At 35.9% G+C, this 19,711-nt stretch overlaps 2 protein-coding genes across 3 annotated transcripts in view; one reads left to right on the top strand and one right to left on the bottom strand.

Moving 5' to 3' along the window:
- Positions 1 to 765: 765 nt before the first annotated feature.
- On the bottom strand, positions 766 to 17,546 carry aimp1a (aminoacyl tRNA synthetase complex interacting multifunctional protein 1a). Its single transcript, XM_056771135.1, has 7 exons — positions 17,418 to 17,546; positions 14,899 to 15,032; positions 12,993 to 13,106; positions 11,434 to 11,598; positions 7,560 to 7,765; positions 2,687 to 2,855; positions 766 to 1,069 (listed from the first exon to the last, which is right to left on the bottom strand). Coding segments are annotated over exons 1-7 (957 nt in total). The 5' UTR covers positions 17,420 to 17,546; the 3' UTR covers positions 766 to 902.
- tbck (TBC1 domain containing kinase) overlaps positions 17,497 to 19,711 on the top strand; it is a 44,453-nt gene continuing 42,238 nt past the window's right edge. For both annotated transcript variants that reach the window (XR_008909388.1, XM_056771111.1), the window contains exons 1-2: positions 17,497 to 17,631; positions 18,116 to 18,321. Coding sequence is in view for 1 of the 2 variants with exons in the window: in XM_056771111.1 (XP_056627089.1) it covers positions 18,129 to 18,321 (193 nt within the window). In the remaining variant the exon portion in view is untranslated. The remainder of the gene's footprint in view (positions 17,632 to 18,115; positions 18,322 to 19,711) is intronic.

Below are 19,711 nucleotides of genomic sequence, written 5' to 3'. Positions count from 1 at the left end.
AAGTAGTCATGAAACCAGCGCTCACTTGCCCCATTAGAGCGCATGCCGTGTTTGTTAACACAAGACTACAGCATTCATCTTTCCTCCGAGAGAAACGCTGCGCGAAGAGGCTTCCCCTCAGACGACCTCTCTGGGTATTTTGGCATTCTGTCAAATTTGGAAAAATACGTTTCAAAAAGCACTTTGCTTCCTACATCATCGCCACACGTGCATAATAAACACTAGACTAAATAAATCATGAGGGTTAGATGGCGTGAAATGCTATTATTAGAGCTTTGGCGATTATACGAGATTGACAACAATGCAAAACTGAAACATTTGTTTCGCATCAGGTCACTTTTAAAATCTACATTATTCATGTTGACAATAGTTTTGATACGGACGTATAAATCTGGTCGACAGGGACCGAAACAAGTTGTGAGAAAGCCTATGGTGTTTTTTTCACTGGCGCAATAAAACCAAGAGATTAAGGATACGAACTTAAAACAAAAGAAATGAATCTCAAATCCTGTTAAATGCAGTTACTCCTTAACACGGAAAACTTTCGTTTTTATATGTGAATAAAGAAGATCTTTCCCTGAATAATAAAATGAATTTGTTACCATCTCAGGGATATAATTATTATCCTTATCAGAGTTTTGTTTTTTATTTAATAAATTTGTTGTACCGTTGGAGGACAAGTCCAACTTCACTATTATGCAGCGTCTAAGTCTGATCAACCTAAACACTGTGATATCAAAACATCGCAAGAAGACTTTCAAGCAATAGTATTCAAATAGTTTATTAATCATATACGTTTATCCTTCCATCAATGCAGTTCAAGAGGTCTAGAGGTTAGGCATCAAGCCCTTCACTTCTTACAGGAGGATGTTTTGGCTCTGTAACAGCTCTATAAGACTTTCTTATTTGATACTACTGTTGGTCATCGTCTGACCCTTGCAAACCCCTTTGCCGGCGACCTCAAAGGCAGCACCCTTATAAGTGGCCACACATTTATCGTCAGTACGCAGATCGGGCTGGACCTGCTCCCACACTTTCTTCTTAGGGTTCAACTCCTTGTCAGGCTCACCTAGACGAACACAACATTAAAGACACACCGATTAGTTTTAACATTACAATTTTTTGTCCGAGAGCTGGAATGTTAACAAATGCCACGTTTCACATTTTTTACATCAACAACCACTTCCATGAGCCAGTTTATAATTCACCATATAGAAGCTGGAACACAAAGTGTTATACTTAAACAATGGCTTTAAATTAGTTTTTTTGGCCACACAATTAAATTCAATGGTGTCACATGTTTGGACAAAAACATCTAAACATTCTTCAAAGTATCTTCTAATGTATTCTGTAGAAGAAATAAAGTCATGCGGGTCTGGAATGACATTAGGGGGTGTACAATAGTTCATACTTTATAATGTATTCTTTTAACAAATATTATCATTAAAAAATATATATTTTCTTTGGTTTAGTAATTCAATAATGTGAAAAAGTAGCATCATTTGTTTTCTCCACCTCTACTAGCTTGATCACACAAACAATGGTTGTGTGGGTAGTACAGTCTGTCCCCATTAGTTTTAATGTGACGCGATACAGACATGTGCAGTAAATACAAAAGACAAATACAACTTAGAAGTCTTCCAGAAGTACAAATTATAAGGAAACTTCAATTGAAAAGAAAGCATACCGAACAATAACAAAGGATTCAATAAAAAAACATTAAAAGAAACAATAAATAAAATACAAAGAATTTATAAGTAAGGGACTGACATCCATCCCTCTCATCATGTACATTTATCCATTTGGCAGATCTTTCTTTGTAAATTGTCTCTGAAGGTTTTATGTTGTCTGTGGAATTTCAGCCCATGACCTTTGGCAATGGAGAGCAAAGTGCTTTAGCAGTCGAGCTACAGACAAACCACATTTTTTCTGTTTTAAGTTTTTTCCAAGGATGATCTTTCAAAGACTTGCTTTTACTTGATAAATTTATTGTATAGAGAGATTAAAACTCTTTCATTAAGATTTTTCAGATGAAACTAAAGAAAATTTTCCAAGATTTGATGCCTCAAATCTCACAAACTTTAGAAAAGGAACCAGATATTACTGCAAATTTATTGTATGTGCATAGCAAACAAAAAAGTGTTAAGTTTTTCTGAGTTTTGATGCCTTGAACCACACAAATTTCAGAATTTTTTTGCAAATTTATTGTATATAAACGAGAAATATTTTAAATGGACTTTTCTTAGATTAATTTAAAACAATCTTTGACGCCACAAATCTCACAAACTTTAGAAAACTAATAAAACTGGATTATAAAGGTAATGTTTGTACCTAGCAACTCAAAATATTTTAGTTTGATATTTTTAGATTCAACTACGACACTCAATGGACTAATAAAACGCATGCAACCTGTGGAAATTGACTAGGACCCTGCCAAATGAGTTCTGGAGCTTCTCCTTTTGGAAAATACCTCTTTGCCATTTTTGGGGGTGAAATATGCATCAGACTCTAATTTACTGACTCATTTGAAAGAAGCGGTAAATCACTCATTTAAAATGATGCGATTCGCTTTGATAAATGTGCCTTAAGCGTTCAGGCACACCTCACGAAAACACACTATGGTGTCGTTGAACTTGTGAAAACCCACAATTAAATACACTGTTGGGGTAGAAATACAAAAAAGTACCTGGGAAACCCTGGCAAGAAACCCTGTCTCCAGGCACGGCACCGCTCGGGGGATCCAGGATTTCCACCTTCTCTGGAGAACTGGCACACATGACCATGGCTTGGGACAACACTCCTCTCATCTTGGCAGGCTTGAGGTTGCACAGGAGCACAGCCATGCGATTTTGCATCTGAAGATTGAGGAATTGAGCGTAAAACAGCTTAATGGATCTGGTCACGGATCATTACGGGATTCAAGAGATTTCAGTGTTTGTACGACTCCTGACAGTTAAACATAATGCAATAAATTAAATTTGCTGGCGGTTTCCATTAAACAGGTTTAAAGATACTTGCACTCCTTGCAGCCTTCAAATTACAAAAGTTTTGCATAGTGTTTAATAATGTGTTATAATTATCATAAAATTAAGAAAATTGAAAGATGGGTAAGAAACCACCAACAAAAGTCCAATATTAATGTCATCAACGTCTAAAAAAAATAGTTGGCCTGTTTATAGCAAGTGAATATTACTTTTTATAGTCAAGATTAAAGGGAATGAGAACCAATGAAATAAATAAAATAAGCACTCAAATATCACCTCATCCAGCACAAAATCCCAGTACAACATGTAGACATTCATAATGATCTGAACTATAAATGAACAAACGCATGTTATGTTAAAACAACTGTAAAAAATAAGTCAAAACCAGAGGGAAAACCCCAAAAGATTAAATGAAGGAGAGAAACAGATGCTTTTTAGAGGTGTAATTATAATTTCTCATGTACTGCTAGGTATCCCCTAAACAAATCGTAAACTCAGGGGTCTGGAAAATAATACATGCAGTCTACACGGAGCAGGTTTATGGAGCTGCGTGAAAGCACGGCCGTTCAGACATTTTATATGAAACAGTAAAAGTGAATTATCCCCTTTCGAAATATTCTGACACATAACACCCTATTAACAATAGTTGCATTCAGTCTTGCTGTCAAACAAAGATGGCTCTCAGATATAGGTGTCAAAATGTACAGTGATGAAGTTTTTATTCCAGAACGCTGTCCAGTAGGGGTGTAAATACAAGATAGATTGTGTTAAATTACGATTTAGTTTAAAGAATAACGCAATGCGTCACAATCTCAAACTTGTCCATAAATCACTTCTATTATTTTATTACAATGTTTGAAAATATGAACATACAATTGAACTCCATAATGGGTTTGGGACTTTTCTTTGAGACTTTGAAGCTCCAACACGTATGAGTATGGAAAAACATTAGGCTAAATCATCAAACTTTACAATAAATGACCATTTATTTTTCTTCCAAAGTTTAATAAACTATCTGTTCTTTTATTCAAGCAATTGTATTTTTAAAAATAATATAACTTTATAGCTGAAATCCATAATGTTTGCCCTTTTGATGGCAATCTTGGTATCTTGCCATCTTGAAAGAAAATTGCAGGTCACTTTACGGATATAGTGACACGTGTGTTGAAGACGAAACCAGACAATTATTATGAAATTGGACACGACAGCAAAACGATAATTATTATTAACGATATTATTAACAAGCTTACTGTTGCGAATGACGGTTAAGTAAGGTGACAGTTTTCAACATTGATATTTCTTCTACTTGATCATTATCTTGAATATATTTTCTATTTAATTTAAATCATTATCGCTTATTTTGAACATCAAACAGTTATAGATTGCCATTTTGGGTAATTGAAAACAATTGCTTTGATGATATTGACCTTAACACGCCTTCACCCGTAGGAAAATGTATTCATCAACCTATTAATAAATTAAATAATTGATTTTTTTTTTCATTTTAAATGATTAATGATGTATTCAAGTAAAAGTGTAGTAACCATGTTTTTATGGTTATTTTGTATCAATTCGTATGAACATAGTTTTACTACAAATAATCTGCCTCAGCACATCTCCTTTAACTCACCAGGACCAAACTTCGTACTATGGAGGATTGGGCCTTTTGCTCAACTGCTCCCAATCTGGGAGTGCTTTCAAATGTGGCCTTAAATTGACCTTTTTAGACAAGCTTTTAATTGATGCACCGATGTATCAGCCGGCAATATTAATCATTTAACACCATCGGCATATGGGCAATGGCATGAAAAAGGCAGATACCGATTTATTAGAGCCGTATGATTTACACGATGTGAAAACACGGACGGAAAGTAGCAAACACAAATTGTGCTATGTGAATAGCGCTAATAATCATTCAGCTGCTGTTTAAATATGCAATCTGCATTTTCTGTATGTGACTGAGTGGTGAGGTTTTGTGTACTGTAGTAGACTTTTTAGCATCTAGACCTGAACACATAAACTGAATTAGCTTCAGGCGCATTTTACCGTTTCATTTGAGAGAAGCTGCTGTCAAACTTTGCGGCAAGCTGTCAAAATAAAAGTCTGTCGTCAAAATAAAAATAAATTTAATCACATAAAAAAGGGTAACTAAAGACGTACAGAGCAGTAATTAATGTAATGAGACTTAAAAAAGCAAAAGAAAAAACAGAAGATGTATATATGGAATGATTTTGCGGACTTGATTAAAAAGGAATTGTAAACTGCATCTGCAAATGCGTTTTCTATTTGTTTGTGTGAAAATTGTGACACAATTCAAACGCAAATGCAAACCGTTTCCTCTGGCGCGAGTAGTAAGCCTGCCAAAACTCAAATAAAATCGCAAATCCCTTTGCATTTGCGTTTCCTCTGACTTGTACAGATACCAGTCAATCAATGGTGTGGGTGGGCTTATTCAACGGGGCATGTTTGTATCGGTAAGTGATGTCATTCACCGTCGACTGGAACTTAAGTAGATACAGTAGGAAAGTAATACAGTTAAACTCATTAGGAGTGAAGTTAACGCATGCTGTATTGTAAACTATTACAACTGCAGTCACAATCACCGGTGAAAACGATGCAGTTTTCCGTTTTTTTGTTTGGAAATAACTCACGCTGGAACTCTGTGCTCAGAGCGGCATCACTCAGCATGTGAAACTGGATAGACTGCAAGATAGACAATCATCACCTTCTGCAACATTCCTCTACATTCCTAGTCTGGTTGTTTATGGTATTAGTTTTTACAGTACTCAAAGCTAGGACATGACATTTATTGACTGTGACCGTATGCTGCATCATGATTAATACGTGTTGTAAACCATAACAAAACATATTCACTCTTTATGAATAAACAGCATCCTGCATCAACATTTTTGTTCATTATGCATATAATAAGTAAATAATAAATGACATAAGTACGTGGATTATACATCCCTTTATTTGTGTCTCATAACATAGCGAGCTTGTGCTCCAATGTTTTAGTGAGTTTGCTGGAGACATAAGTAGCTGTCATCTACAAATTACTTGATGGAGATGTTTCTGTATTTAAACATTCATTTAATTTCCGAACAGTTTATTCCACAACATGTGCAGTAAATGAGCCCATCTGGTGATGCACCAACCTGAGAAATGAATGTAATTATGATGAATCCACACTGCTTCAATGTGACTATTACTGGTTGCTCATTGTGATCACTAGACCACTGTTTGTGTTCAACTGTTCAACAAGCCCATTGAATTCCTTTAAATTAAACTTGTTAAGTACCGCAATTGTGATTAATTGTAAAGATTTTCCCTATATGAAACTTTGCATCTGATTCTCGTTTGTTCCATTATTGCTATCTTAGCGTTGGACAGACTGCCACCACTGCGGCATCACTTCCCGATACAAACACGCCCCATACATAAGCCCACCCCCACCCATGATTGACAGGTTTCTGTACAAGTCGGAGGAAACGCAAAAGCAAAGGGATTGGGATTTCAATTCAGTTATGACAGGGTTACTACGCAACGCAAGAGGAAGTGTAATAGCATATGGGGAATTACGTTCTTGCAAATGCAAATAATCACAATTTTACACAAAGATATAGAAACGCATTTGCAAATGCAGTTTGCAATTTCCTTTTTAATTAAGTTCGCAAAATCACTCCATAGTTATATACTGGTTTCTATTAAAATAGTTGTACATTATGCTCCACTTCATGGATTTTTCCATAAGGTTCAAAACATTTATTTTATTATAGTTTGAATAAATGCTGTTATATAGTAAAGTATATTTTCATGTGGGTAAAAGTATATTACTTTTATGTAGTAAAAAAGGAAAACACAGAATCCAGAAAAATAAAAACGGAAAAAATGGAATCTGGGATAAAACGGATTTCATGGGTCTCTAGTTTATTAATTAACTGCATGGAGGAAATATACTGCATGTATGAATTATCCAGCAAAATATTTAAATAGAAAGAGCACAGACTTTATTTAAGTTTATTAAAGAAGTGTACAATGTTAAGTCAAATATGAGTTAATGTTGTTAATAAAATAAATATTGGATAGCAGAATTTTTCCCTGTGAAGATTGTTATGTTGATTTATTGTGTTTTAATCTTAACTTAAGCCTTTCTAAAAAAATATTTAATGGATTTAATGGAAGTAAAATTTATTTAGTGCAGAAAAACCAGCTAGTATTGTATAGTACTGTATGCAATATACCAATATTGGTATCGGTATCTGTGCATTCCTAATTTGATTTTATTGTTTTTTTCTAGTTTGGCTTCTTCAGTTTTTAATTTGTAGCACTTCGGGATTTTCGTTAATATAAAGTGTGTTATAAATAAAAATAATAATAATTATTATTACTACACATGCTATAGTTAAACTATGCTTACTGTAGTAAAACCATGTTTCATTTTTCAAGAACAACCAAATTTATTACTGAAGTTGTGGAAATTCAGTTTACAAAGCTCCTTTAATTATGAAGTTCTGTAAACCTTATGTAGAAGGTAAACACCACTGTCAGATGTTAGGTGCGTAGATTCATTACCTGATCGAGAGGGATGTGCTTGACCAGACCGCTGACAACAGTACGTGGAGCCGCTTCCCCAACATCCACCTGCTCGACGTAGAGCGAGTCTGCATCAGGATGCTTTTCGGCGGTGATAATGCGGCCCACTCGGAGATCCAACCGTGAAACATCCACTTTCGCATCCTCCTGGGGCGGGGCAGCTGCTTTCTTTTCTTTCTTCTCACCTGGACCACAAAGCACCAGAATGAGATTTCAGACATTTTCTTGTGTTCGCAAGGGATGGTTGTGGTCGCGCAGTAGAATGACTCATTATCTAGCACACTATAAATGTTGGGAACTCACCCATGAAAAGGCACAAACTGTGTATGAAGTGCTATTATAAGCATGTTTATAGGACATTGAGACATTGGATTTTATTACGCGTCCACTCGGAGGAAATGTGCTTTCGGTTTCCGAGGTGCTTTTTAATGCCATTCTTTGAAAGTTATTTTGAACAAGCAGATATTGTTCCCAGAGGAGCTACTTTTAAGAGTCTACAACAGGAAAGAATGCCGGCTTGTCATTTCTGTTCGGAATCCGAGCTTTCCCAAAAGTGAAAACGATTCTGCCAACATCGGGTTGGGTACACTGTGTTTCTAATCAATCCGGCCTTTGGGAACAATTCGACTTTATCTGTGTTTCTGGAACTGTGGCTGGGGGGAACCCACAAGCTTTAAAAAACGTTACCTTTGTGTATAATCTCATGGCATTAAAATGAACCAAAACTATTTCAAAGTTTAAGATTCTGTGATGGTTTTTTTTGGATCTTATGATTCACTGACAATTTTGGTAAAACAATCATACTGGAATTATTTTGATAAAAACATAACATGTGATATTTTCAATCATTGTAAATTAAACAACATTAAAATAGCAGATCTCATGTACAAAATAATGATTTTGGTCTGTACAAAATAATGATTTTGTTCTCCAAACAGAGTTGCTCGTAAATGCTCTAGTCAAGTCAAGTTAACTTTATTAATGTAGTGCTTTTAACAATTTTCATTGTTTCAAAGCAACTGTACATGAAACATATTGACTATAAGCAAAACATTAAAGTTAAACAAGTTAAAACAAAAGAAGTGAACACACACAGAATACAGACACGCATACATGTTCATACAAACCCACATAAATAAAACACAACTCCACACACACACAGAGCACAATATACACACACACATACACAGCGTGGTTTTCTCAGAGAAGGACACATTAAGGATAAAAGAGAGAAACACAGGTCAAATATTATACAGACTATCAATTCCTATATGTAATAATAAATCAGTTAAGCAGAATGTAACATTTTAAAGTTATATTATTAAATACAAATGTCAGCAGTCCCCCCCCGGTCAGGCAAACAGTGCCAAACAGTATGCAAACGGTGGCGAGGACTGCCTCAACTGCCTATAGAAAGAGTTACTCTATATAGATTCATTCATTTTCTGTTAACTTGAAAGCAGAGATGCACCAACACTAAATCCATAATTCATTCGATTACTCAAATAGTGATATTTGTCCATACCGATATTGGAGATTAAATTAATATTTCTCAACTTTCTGAACACTATTCGTTCAAATAATGACTTTTAATATTGAACATCAAACTGGTGATGTTTCTTAACATTTTCTACACACATTCTTTGCACTTTACTTTCTTCTTCTCAAATGCTTAATAATACAGTATAATAGAGAATGTTTAGGCAATCGTTACGTGAGATGGGAACGCCGTTCTTACTGCATATTAATATACAGACGATTTTAGTAGATTGATATAGACCATCATTCTGACTATGTTTTAGTTTACTGTTCAGTTCTTATCTGAAGTCTAGCATTCATCCAAACTGAGCGAGAGGACAAAACAGACGTGTCATCTGGCCCAAAGTGAACTTGTTTTTCCCTAAAGGACATAAATAATGAATAAAAATATGAGTGATCTATACTTAGATTTGAACAAAGTGTTCCCAATTTCAAGGATTTTGAATAATTAGAAATGAAGACCCTTTTCATAATAACTAACCATGAAAGGAAATCAGATACATTTCAAATGCTCTATTGCTGAAGGCAGGAATGGTATGAAATGTAGCACCATTCAGTGACGCCAACAAATCTGGTTTGTTTTTAAATGGGTTCAACTAGGGCTCAATGTTTCGATAAATCGATTTTTTAAATGCGGTCGATTCAATATCGTCATGAATCTTTTTTTTTCTTTCATATTTCCGCAAGCATTGAACATACTATAAGAGATCATTAACGTGAATCTTATTGCAACTACAAGTCTTCTCCACTAGATATAACATGGATGTTACAACAGGGATCCTATCGTTCATTCATTGCTTTATTAACATGGCGGATGCAAGCATGTCGTTTTTGTTCAGACGAAGCGCATAATGACATACCATGCGTCTTTTTGGATAAACCTTTATGTTCATTCAGTGGGAAAATGTCGTCAGTACTGCCGCGCGAGGCCTGCTTTCCATGACACAGGGCTCGTCTCTCTCTCAGCATGACTCTATGCAGTGAGCAACATGGAGAAGTTACCACATATAATTCACCACACGGTGGCGATTCGCAATAAAAGAAAACAAAACGGCATTCAAAACACCCGTCACTGTTATGTTGAAAGTTTGGATGTACACAAACACAGTTCATCTGTAAGTTAGCGCATGATAACGTAGATAGAGGCTATACGCTGTGTTGTAGCCAATATTAATGCTCTTTCATGTGTGCGTGGTGATTTTGTTAGATGATTTGGGCAACAAGCTGTATTAAAATACAGAATGTTCAGAGAGTAGAAGAGAAACGAGTCTGAAATTGCAACTCAAAAACTATGAAGGACGATGATGTCACAAATATGTTAATTAGCGGGTGACCACCAAACGCCAGAGTTCCACAAATTCCTAGCGGAAACGCTGCACGTTTGTGGTTTTTCATTTCTTTTCATAAATTCAACATTGTTTACAGTTCTTTTTTAAGAAATATCTATGTGATTTTTATCTGTATGCATTAGAGATGTAACGATTCACCATTATCCAATTGAAAATCAATTATAATATGTGACGATTCAAGCCGGTTGAGATGATATTTTATAGTTTGTATTATTCACTTTATTATTTGACATAAAATAAATTTTTAGTTGACGCAGAAATGTGCAGCATTTTAGAAATAACAAAAGGGCAATTGTTCAATTCATATTTTTCTCTACTCCTTTTGTAAAAAATAAATCGGGAATAAATCGTATCGCGAGATCAGTAACGAGAATCGCGAGTTAAGTGCATCATTAAACTATCCCTTTAAGGATTAGTTTAGAAAAAAAAGATGATGGATGATGTCATTTTCAGACAACTAACCCTTTAGTTTATGAAAACAATCAATAAGGCTTATAGTAACACACTTACAGTACAATGGAAGTCTATGGGGCAAAACGGTGCACATCTCACTTCAATATACAGTATCAATTAAGGTGACAATCCATTTATATTGAGGGGTGACTTTTTCGCTCCAAAATTAACAATAAAGCGCTATAACAGAAAAGAAAATGTTACAACGAAGCATAAAATAATCGCATAAAAAAACAGCACCAAGTTTGAAATGTTTTATTTTTGGATGAAATATTACTATAAGCGTTTATTCATTACCCTGCTAAATCTTCTTCCATTCATAAATCATATTTAAACTGCAGTATTTGAGTCAAGTAAATAATCCAAAGTGCTATTCTGTGCACTAATTCAAAATGAGACCACTGTTAACTGAAAATCCAAAAGTGTTCAATGTTGCTAAAGATCAATAAACAGAAATGTCTGGAAACGTCACAGCGCAGTGATAAAGGACTATTCGTCAACATCCTAAATACCTTTTTTCTCAGCCTTCATCTTTTTTGTAGCATCGTTGTCTTTGGCTGGAGGGTTTTTTGGAGCTGGGACAGGTCCAGAAGCTGCTGGGGCAGATGGAGCTTCTGATGTTGGTTTAGACACACACTGGACATGATGGTCCACCGAAGGCATGGCCACATCTTTTACTGAAAACAAACAAATCCAGGCAGATACCTTAATGATTCCTAAAGTCTAACATTATTTATTTAATAATGAAATATTAAGACAATACGAAGAGTTCTGGGCTGCGTTTCCCAAAAGCATCGTAGCCTTAAGTTGATCTTAGAACCATTGTCACAAATGGTAAGGTTAAATATTTCTTTCCTGTCACAATGGGAGCGCGCACCTAGCGGCTGAACAGCAGCACAAGTGTTGCAATTGCAAGTTAGCATTACGTTATATTAAATAAACCACAAAAAACGATCGTGTTCCCCTCATGTCTTCTCAATATAAGCATTTAATATGATGTGTTTTTGTTTAAACTGTTTCTTTTATACATTTCAGCACATTACAACACAAAAAATTTATGTTTATTAAAAATGATATGTAAATTGTTTGTTTTGTTAAAAAATGTATTGCTTTAATTAATGTTTTATAGATACCTTATAATTCTAAACAGAAAGTGATTTTTCAGAATCAGAAGGTTCTATCAACGTTTGACCTGTTCCAAAATAACCCATTTACAAATCCTTCCTTCGAGCTTCGGTCTCGCCTCTAAGCTTTATGAATCACCAGATGCTTTATTTCATTTCAATATGGACCTCATTTATTTCCTGTATGAATTCTGCAATATGAATTAAAGAAAAAAATTAAGCTCAATATCTCAAAACTACAAACAACACATAATTCTAAGGCGACGTGTTCTGACCTAAAGCAACGCAGGCAACCTCGATTTCAACACGGTATCATGGAAATTACTCTCCACGGTTTGGAGCCAGTATGTTTCATGCACTTTAGCGAAACATTTCAAATAAATCATGCAGAGCAGGCTTGTTTCAGGAAACAATTTGGAGAAATAATATTTCTATCTTGACAGACAAAGTAGAGCATCTGCTCTGACAAATCCGCATGGCAAGCAATAGCACAGCGTGGTAACTTAAAACTTTTATTTAATTCCCACCATGTTAATTCCATAACAGATGAAAGCAGATGTGTGATATCTAAAATAGGCATTATTGGAATTCAAAAATGGATTCATTTTTAAGGGAAAAAATCCATATGGTTTCTGAGAAAGAGCACCTGCCCTTAACTAGAAAAGGATAGTTCACCCCAAAATGAAAATAACATCACTTACTCACCCTCCTGTCATTCTAAATCTGTATCACCTTCTTTCTTCTGCAGAACACAAAAGAAGATATTTTAAAGAAGTACGCATTCACTTCTATTGCATGGGCACAAAACCAATGCAAGTCAATGACAAGAGGGTGAGTAAATGATGATAGAGTTTAAATATTTGGGAGAACTATCCCTTTAAGCTGGCCTTACAGTTAAACGGGCTATAACATAACATAAGAATGCACCTCTCCGGGTGATACTGTACCTCCTCTCGCCCTTTCCTTCTCCAGCAGCTGTTTCACCAGTATTTCGATGTCCTTCTTGAGCTTGGCGTTCTCCACCATCAGCTTCTTCTCCTCTCTGACGGTCGCCTGAACAACTACACCAAACAGGTTCAAAAATATCAGGTCTCGAAGTCAAAATGTACATCTACTGTTGCTGTTCTTATTTAAAAAGTTCATTTTAATAAATCATTCATAGTACCATAGTACTTTCTGTTCTTTTTTATAGCTATCTTGTGAGCTCATAAACGGCACATAAACTGCATCTAAGTTCTTCAAAAATGATCATTGTGTTATATGGCAAAAAATAAAAAAACAGCACGCAGGTTACTCTGCTTGTAATACTCTGCTTGTTGCTGAAGTGTATGTTTATGCTTTTCAATTAACACTTTAATTTAATACAATTGATAAATAAAATTCATTTGAAATGTTTGAATAAAAAGTTTACAATAAAAATTACATAAATTCTGAAAATAAGGGATTTTCTACAAAATTAATTGATGTGGACTCTAGGCCAATGACTGGCACTATAAATTTGACCTCTACTGTATATCGCCATCTCTGTTTGAAACAAAAAATTGCAAGTTATTTGATCTACTGCACAATGTAACACATTTTTATTAATAGTTGTGTTTCGCTTCAATTTTATTGTTTCTTAACTCTTTCACCGCCATAGACCAGTTATCTGGTCAAAAAAAGAACCGCTTCCCCACCAAAGAAGAGTTATTACGGGAATCAGTGTTTGTACTGTTGTACAGCAGGTGCTGCTGTTACACACCTTTGGGAAAAAGTATAGAATCCCAGAACCTAGAACGTATATATCTTATCGGTTTTTTAATCATTGTTCTGAGTGGAATCTGGGTGGAAGCTTTCACAAATTTTTTTTTTTATATCAGATGTATAATCAAAGCGATGCATTTTTGAAGAAACTTACCCACATTTAAGGAGTGATACAAAAGGACAAATGAAGATAGAAGAATACAGTATCTTTTGTTTAAAAGCAGAGACTCCGTTTCATTGGACATATTGTTCGTCCATATATATGTTACAGAAAATGTACTGCGAGACATTAAAGTTTGGTGAAAATGTTAAAAAACGCTGCCGTAGGCTGGCAACTTTTATAAAATAGGCTGGCGGGGAAAGAGTTAATGAAGTTTAACATACTGAATACGAAAAGCACATTAAATTTTTACCATTGATGGTACTCACAAAAAATTATACATTTCGGTATTATAACTTGTACGCAGAAATTACAAGGAACTGGCGTAAACACTGAGCTCAAAACAACAATTGAACATAACATTGAACAAAACGGTTACTAAAAATGAGTCGTCCAAAACTTCAGGAGTGTACATTTCATCGTTTTTGTCTTTTATGACTAATACTGTCCTCACGAACCAAGTTCCAGAAGTAATCACTCATCATAACTTCATCCCACCTTCCCTGTGCAACAGACATCTCTGACAGCGATAATTGAAAAGTATATGTGAAAATGTATACAGTTTTTGCAATATACCTATATATCGTAATAAGTGATATAAGGTCAAAATGTACTTGAGCTAAATACAGTATACAGAAAAAAAATGTATGCTACATGAAATTAAATATTACCACAATAATAATCACCACATAATTGTACAAGAACAACAAAAAGGTTTGGCGAAATAATAATTGGTTACAAAGTCCATTTTTTACACGGGTTGAAGTTAAACTTTGTCAGGCTGACAAATGCCACTATTCTCAAATTCTAAATCATTATTATTAAAAGCTTACCATCGTGCAAAGTTTTTTTTCAGTGTATTGATGCATATAATTTATTAGAAAAAAGCTTAAACAGGAGCCATTGAGCCCTGGTTCATGAACATTAAGCTCCCAGAGCATTCCACTCACTGGCTTTCTCCTTCAGTATCTGGACCTGCTTCTTGAGATACTCGATGATCTGGTCAGCCTCCACGGCCTTCTGTTCCAGTCTCAAGAGTGAGGGTGTGTGGCCCGACATCTTGAAAAGAGATCGCACCAAGAACCTAAGAAAACAAGCCAAAAGAAAGATCAAACGCGGCAGGAACTCTTAGTCACTCGTAAACATAAAAAAATAAAACATAATGAGAGGACTGGAGAGGACATCCTATCCGTATTTGGGAACACACACCACTTAAGAATTGAGAGCGCACGACCCGTTTAAATCAGATCTTTTAGATCTCTGGCACATGTAAACATGAGGTGTTTTTGGCAAACGTTACACGCTTGCTTAATTTGAAATGTATACGGAAACGTGGCCAAGTTTCTGTCCTTCTTCCCTTCCATGGAGGTGAATAAGTCAGACACCAGCCAGACGACCCGACAACAGATCGGATACATGCCAAACAATATGCAGATACCCCATCAAACCCCATCTTGTTTGTGATTCTCGCTTCAGACTGTTTGTAAATCTGAGTCTGCGGAAACACGCCTCAATGTTCAACTGAACCGAAATCCAGAACACGGAAGGGGTGGAAACTGAACCATATGTCATCCGAACAGGCCTGTTCCCCTGTCCATAATTCTGGACAAACACAGCAATTGCGTCACTGTCCACCTTGTCCCACCTCCCTAATAAAAGCGTTCATAATTACGGAATCCTCTTTGGCTCCATACGGGATCAAACAATTCCCATCCAGTCAAAAGACAGCTGGCGAAGCAAAACGGACACATTACGCGTTTGGCTCCGGCCCATCAGCTGCGAAAGGGCCGAGGGAATTTTTACAAGGCGTAGGAAAAGAGCACAACACATCATAACACATACTGCAGGGTGGTGCTACAAAACAACAGCTGGCTCGGGATGAAAACAAAGGGTTGGGATGAGGAAATTAGAAACACAAAAAAGCTGGAGTTGATAATATCGTGGATCAAAGTCTCTTGTTTTTGAAGTTCTTGCGCAGCTTTATATGGTCCTGTGGTGGAAGGATTTATGAGCACCATGACAGGACTGTTTTCATTTGCATAACCCCTGAAAACTCCCTTCCAAGAAAATCAAGTTCAGAGAACCTCGGTTGATGCTGCCTTCCCACAATGCAGCAGCGATCATTCCTGTCATGTGACACTCAATGACTATGAATGTTAGCCAGGCAACGAATTTGATATTCACATAAACATGTTTAAATCTGAAACAAGAATGCAAAACTGACAAAAGCCATATTCATGTGCGTAACAATGGAAACAAGACAGGGACCAAAGTGTCACTCATCAATCATCTTCTTCTTTTCTGTCGAATCGTTTTAAATCCCCCACATATGTGCATGAGATGGGAATGATTTTTAAGGAATAAAAAGCAAAAATTTTAAATTCTCTATACCCTTACGCCATTCCTGATGCATATGACTTCCTTTTTCATTAGTTGAACCCATTTGTTTAAAATTAATATAATTTATGTCCATGAAGCTCCAAAAGCACATCCATCCATCATTGCAGTAATCCAAAGAAGACCACTGGGATGCAAAATGTCTTCTGAAGCAAAACGATAGGTGCACGTTTGAGAAAATTGAAACCGAAACAAAAGCGTATGTTCATTGAAGTGAGCATCACCATTTTTGAATTTAGAACTTGTTTTGGTTTCAATATCTATTTGGAACGAGCTCAAACTATTAATAGTTTTCTCAGACATACACCTATTGTTTTACTTTAGAAGAAGTCATTTGGATTACATCAATGATGGATGGGTGTGGATTTTAGAGTTTCAACAATTCAGGACCTATCTATGGACATGATTTTAATTCACTTTGAATTTGTATTTGTAATACATTTGTGTATAATTGAAGAGAGGAGCTCATTCACACCCAATGTTTCCATATTTTACATCTAGACTCTCTTGGGAAACTTGCAATGCAGACATTGTACAGAGTGACCTGGAAGAACTCTACAACAGCAATTCAACATGCCATGTTATGATACTTCACACTGATAAAAAGAACACCTAGAGCTACAGAATTTAAAGTAGTATATTCTAATGTAAAGCATGAGCAAAGAAACACCAATTTAACTTAGATACATGTAACGTACATTGCTGTTTATATAGTTTCAGGTTAAAACCAGTTTTGGACAGAGACCACATGAACGAGATGCAGTGCACCGTCCTGTCAACACCTGTTCATAAATTCCACTTTAATTTCTCAAGGTTTCATTTTCAAAACTGTATTTAGCCATTTTGTTACACTTTTAACCCATTAAGACCACAAGCATTAAGACAACTCAGAGTCTACATAGTTGCATCAGGGGGGCACATTACTATTAATAGAGACTTTACATGTGAATATGTATGTCACATGTCCGTGTAACTGCTCTATAAAAGGCATTCGTGTGCCCATACAAACCGTAATACGAGCCACACAATATACAAAAAATACACAATAACGGTAAAACGTGTTTATACTCACATAAAAGTGTAATCTTGCGCTTTCCTTTCTGACCGCCGCACGCTCTTGCTCGTCTCCCCGGCGTCGCAGAGTGATGCCGTCACGATCAGGTGACGCGTAGCTCACATGTTTACATGCGCAGGAAGAGTCTGATCTCTTCAAAATCAAATACACATCTGTAATGTTTTAATGTAGACGTGCTATAGGAGGAGAATGTTTTGCTTAAACTGAACAGGTATGATTTTGTTGTTGCCGTTCTTTGCATTTTGAGTATTTAAGCGGCTGGGAGCTTCGGTTATCGCGGTTGTCATACGCGCATCGGATCATGTGCAATGTGCAGTAACTTACATACTTTACATCATGCACATTATGTGTTGAATTGGTCTCTTAATGTAATGCCAGATTGGGGTCAGATTTTTGTGGGCGACTGTTCAAACAAAATGTCACTTCTAATATTTTTAAATCGTTATTGATATTTTCTAATAACACATCCTAATAATTCGTTCATATTGACCATTTAAATGCATAAATTGATATTGTCTTTTTTCTATTTTTCTTAGTTGCCACTGTTAAACAATGTATACCCTGTAATAACTGTATACAAATACTGTGATAACTGTACTAACTGTTTTGGATATATTGGGTTAATAATTGAAATACATGAAATTTGAATGCATTAAAATATGAGATGTGTCATAATAATGTATTCTCTAAATCAGTGTCAGATGAATCATGCAGCCCCTGAGAGATGCTGAGCTGGGAGCCTCCACTTTTTTTGCCTCACCTCTTCCTCATGATGTGTGTGGAAGCAATGGACTTCCTCTCACCCCCAACTCAATCAAGATCCTGGGCCGATTCCAGATCCTCAAGACTATCGCCCATCCTAGGCTTTGCCAGTATGTGGACATCACACGAGGGAAACATGGTATGCCTTTGTTTTTATTTATTGCTTTTTTGCTGGCAAATGATCAGATGCTCACTATGTATTTATTAAGATCTACACAATTTACTGTAGTACTCTCTAAAGGGTGCACTAGGGATTTTTAGGGTACTGCTCTGGTTTATGGAGTATCCAAAACAAGTTTATGTACATAGAAGGTGTAAAAACACTCGTAATAATAGACAGGTATACTTACCTTAGTTCTTGACTGACTTTCAAATGATTTTTTCGCAATTTATCTGTCTAATCCCTTCCTTTCTGCTGGTCTAGTCTGATGTGATTGGTCGGATGGTGTAGTCTGCTGCTTTGGTCTACAGCAAATGATGCTCACGAGCTACAGTGTTTGGGGGAGATGAGTGAAGTTTTTGCTGGCAGTACTAGTAAAACGTAGGCGGGGACTATATGTTGTGACGTAAATCCGCGGCGGTTCTCGTTTGTTTGATTCAGAGTCTACTCCCTTTTTTCCAACCTAATAACTTTCTTGTTCATTCACCTTTGGACTAACAATTTAGCAGACTGCTAACTTTCAAACACGGCAACATTACACACTGCATGAAATGTAATTTTCATGATCTCATGTTATGCACTCTTTAAAGGAACATATGCCTCTGTGAAATACAGAAAGCGAATCGGCATTCTGTTTCATTACACAATGACATATTTACACTTCATAATACTTATTGGACAGATGGCATGCTTCTAAATTCTCTGACTTGGTTGGAGAAGGTTGACAAAATGACAAACTTTGCCTTTAATTGAAGTTGATGCCACAGATGCATTTTTGATTCATTTAATTAAAATGTGTTCATGGACCTTATCTTAACAACTCACCATTTGGTTCAGAGTGCTTCATATGTCTGGTGCTCTTTAAAGTTTTATACTTTCTTTTATCCTCGCGATGTTTATCTCAGTGTTTTATTAGCGTTATTCGTCAACAGAATTCATCTGGGAGGGAAGTCTCTTTACATCTTAAGTTGCTTTATGGCTGATCTATCATGCACAAAACAGCTTGGTTCATCTTTTAGAGCTCATAACAACAAGGTCAATGCCCGTGTATGTAAAAATTCTTTTTGAAGTTCTTGATATTATATTTAATTGTGATGCTATAACTTTCTTTCATGTCTTAGGAAATAACCTCTATCATCTTGCTACAGGCGATATTTATTTTAGAGGATATTGAATGAGTTATCGGTCAAGTTTAAGATGGAAACCAAGTTTCTCATGGTTCTCAATTGAAAATAACATGCAAGTATGAGCGTTTAGAGGCTGTTGCTGTAATAAACAGACGGTTTTGATGGACTTTTCTCAGTTACATGCTGAATTTGCCAGGCCAAAAGAAACGGACATGTGCGAAAATATTGAATAAATTCATTGT

This window comes from Triplophysa dalaica, chromosome 2 (genome assembly GCF_015846415.1).
Source record: "Triplophysa dalaica isolate WHDGS20190420 chromosome 2, ASM1584641v1, whole genome shotgun sequence".
In the NCBI taxonomy this organism is placed as follows: domain Eukaryota; kingdom Metazoa; phylum Chordata; class Actinopteri; order Cypriniformes; family Nemacheilidae; genus Triplophysa; species Triplophysa dalaica.
Note: the sequence above shows the minus strand (reverse complement) of the source record. Positions and strands in the feature narration are given on the sequence as shown.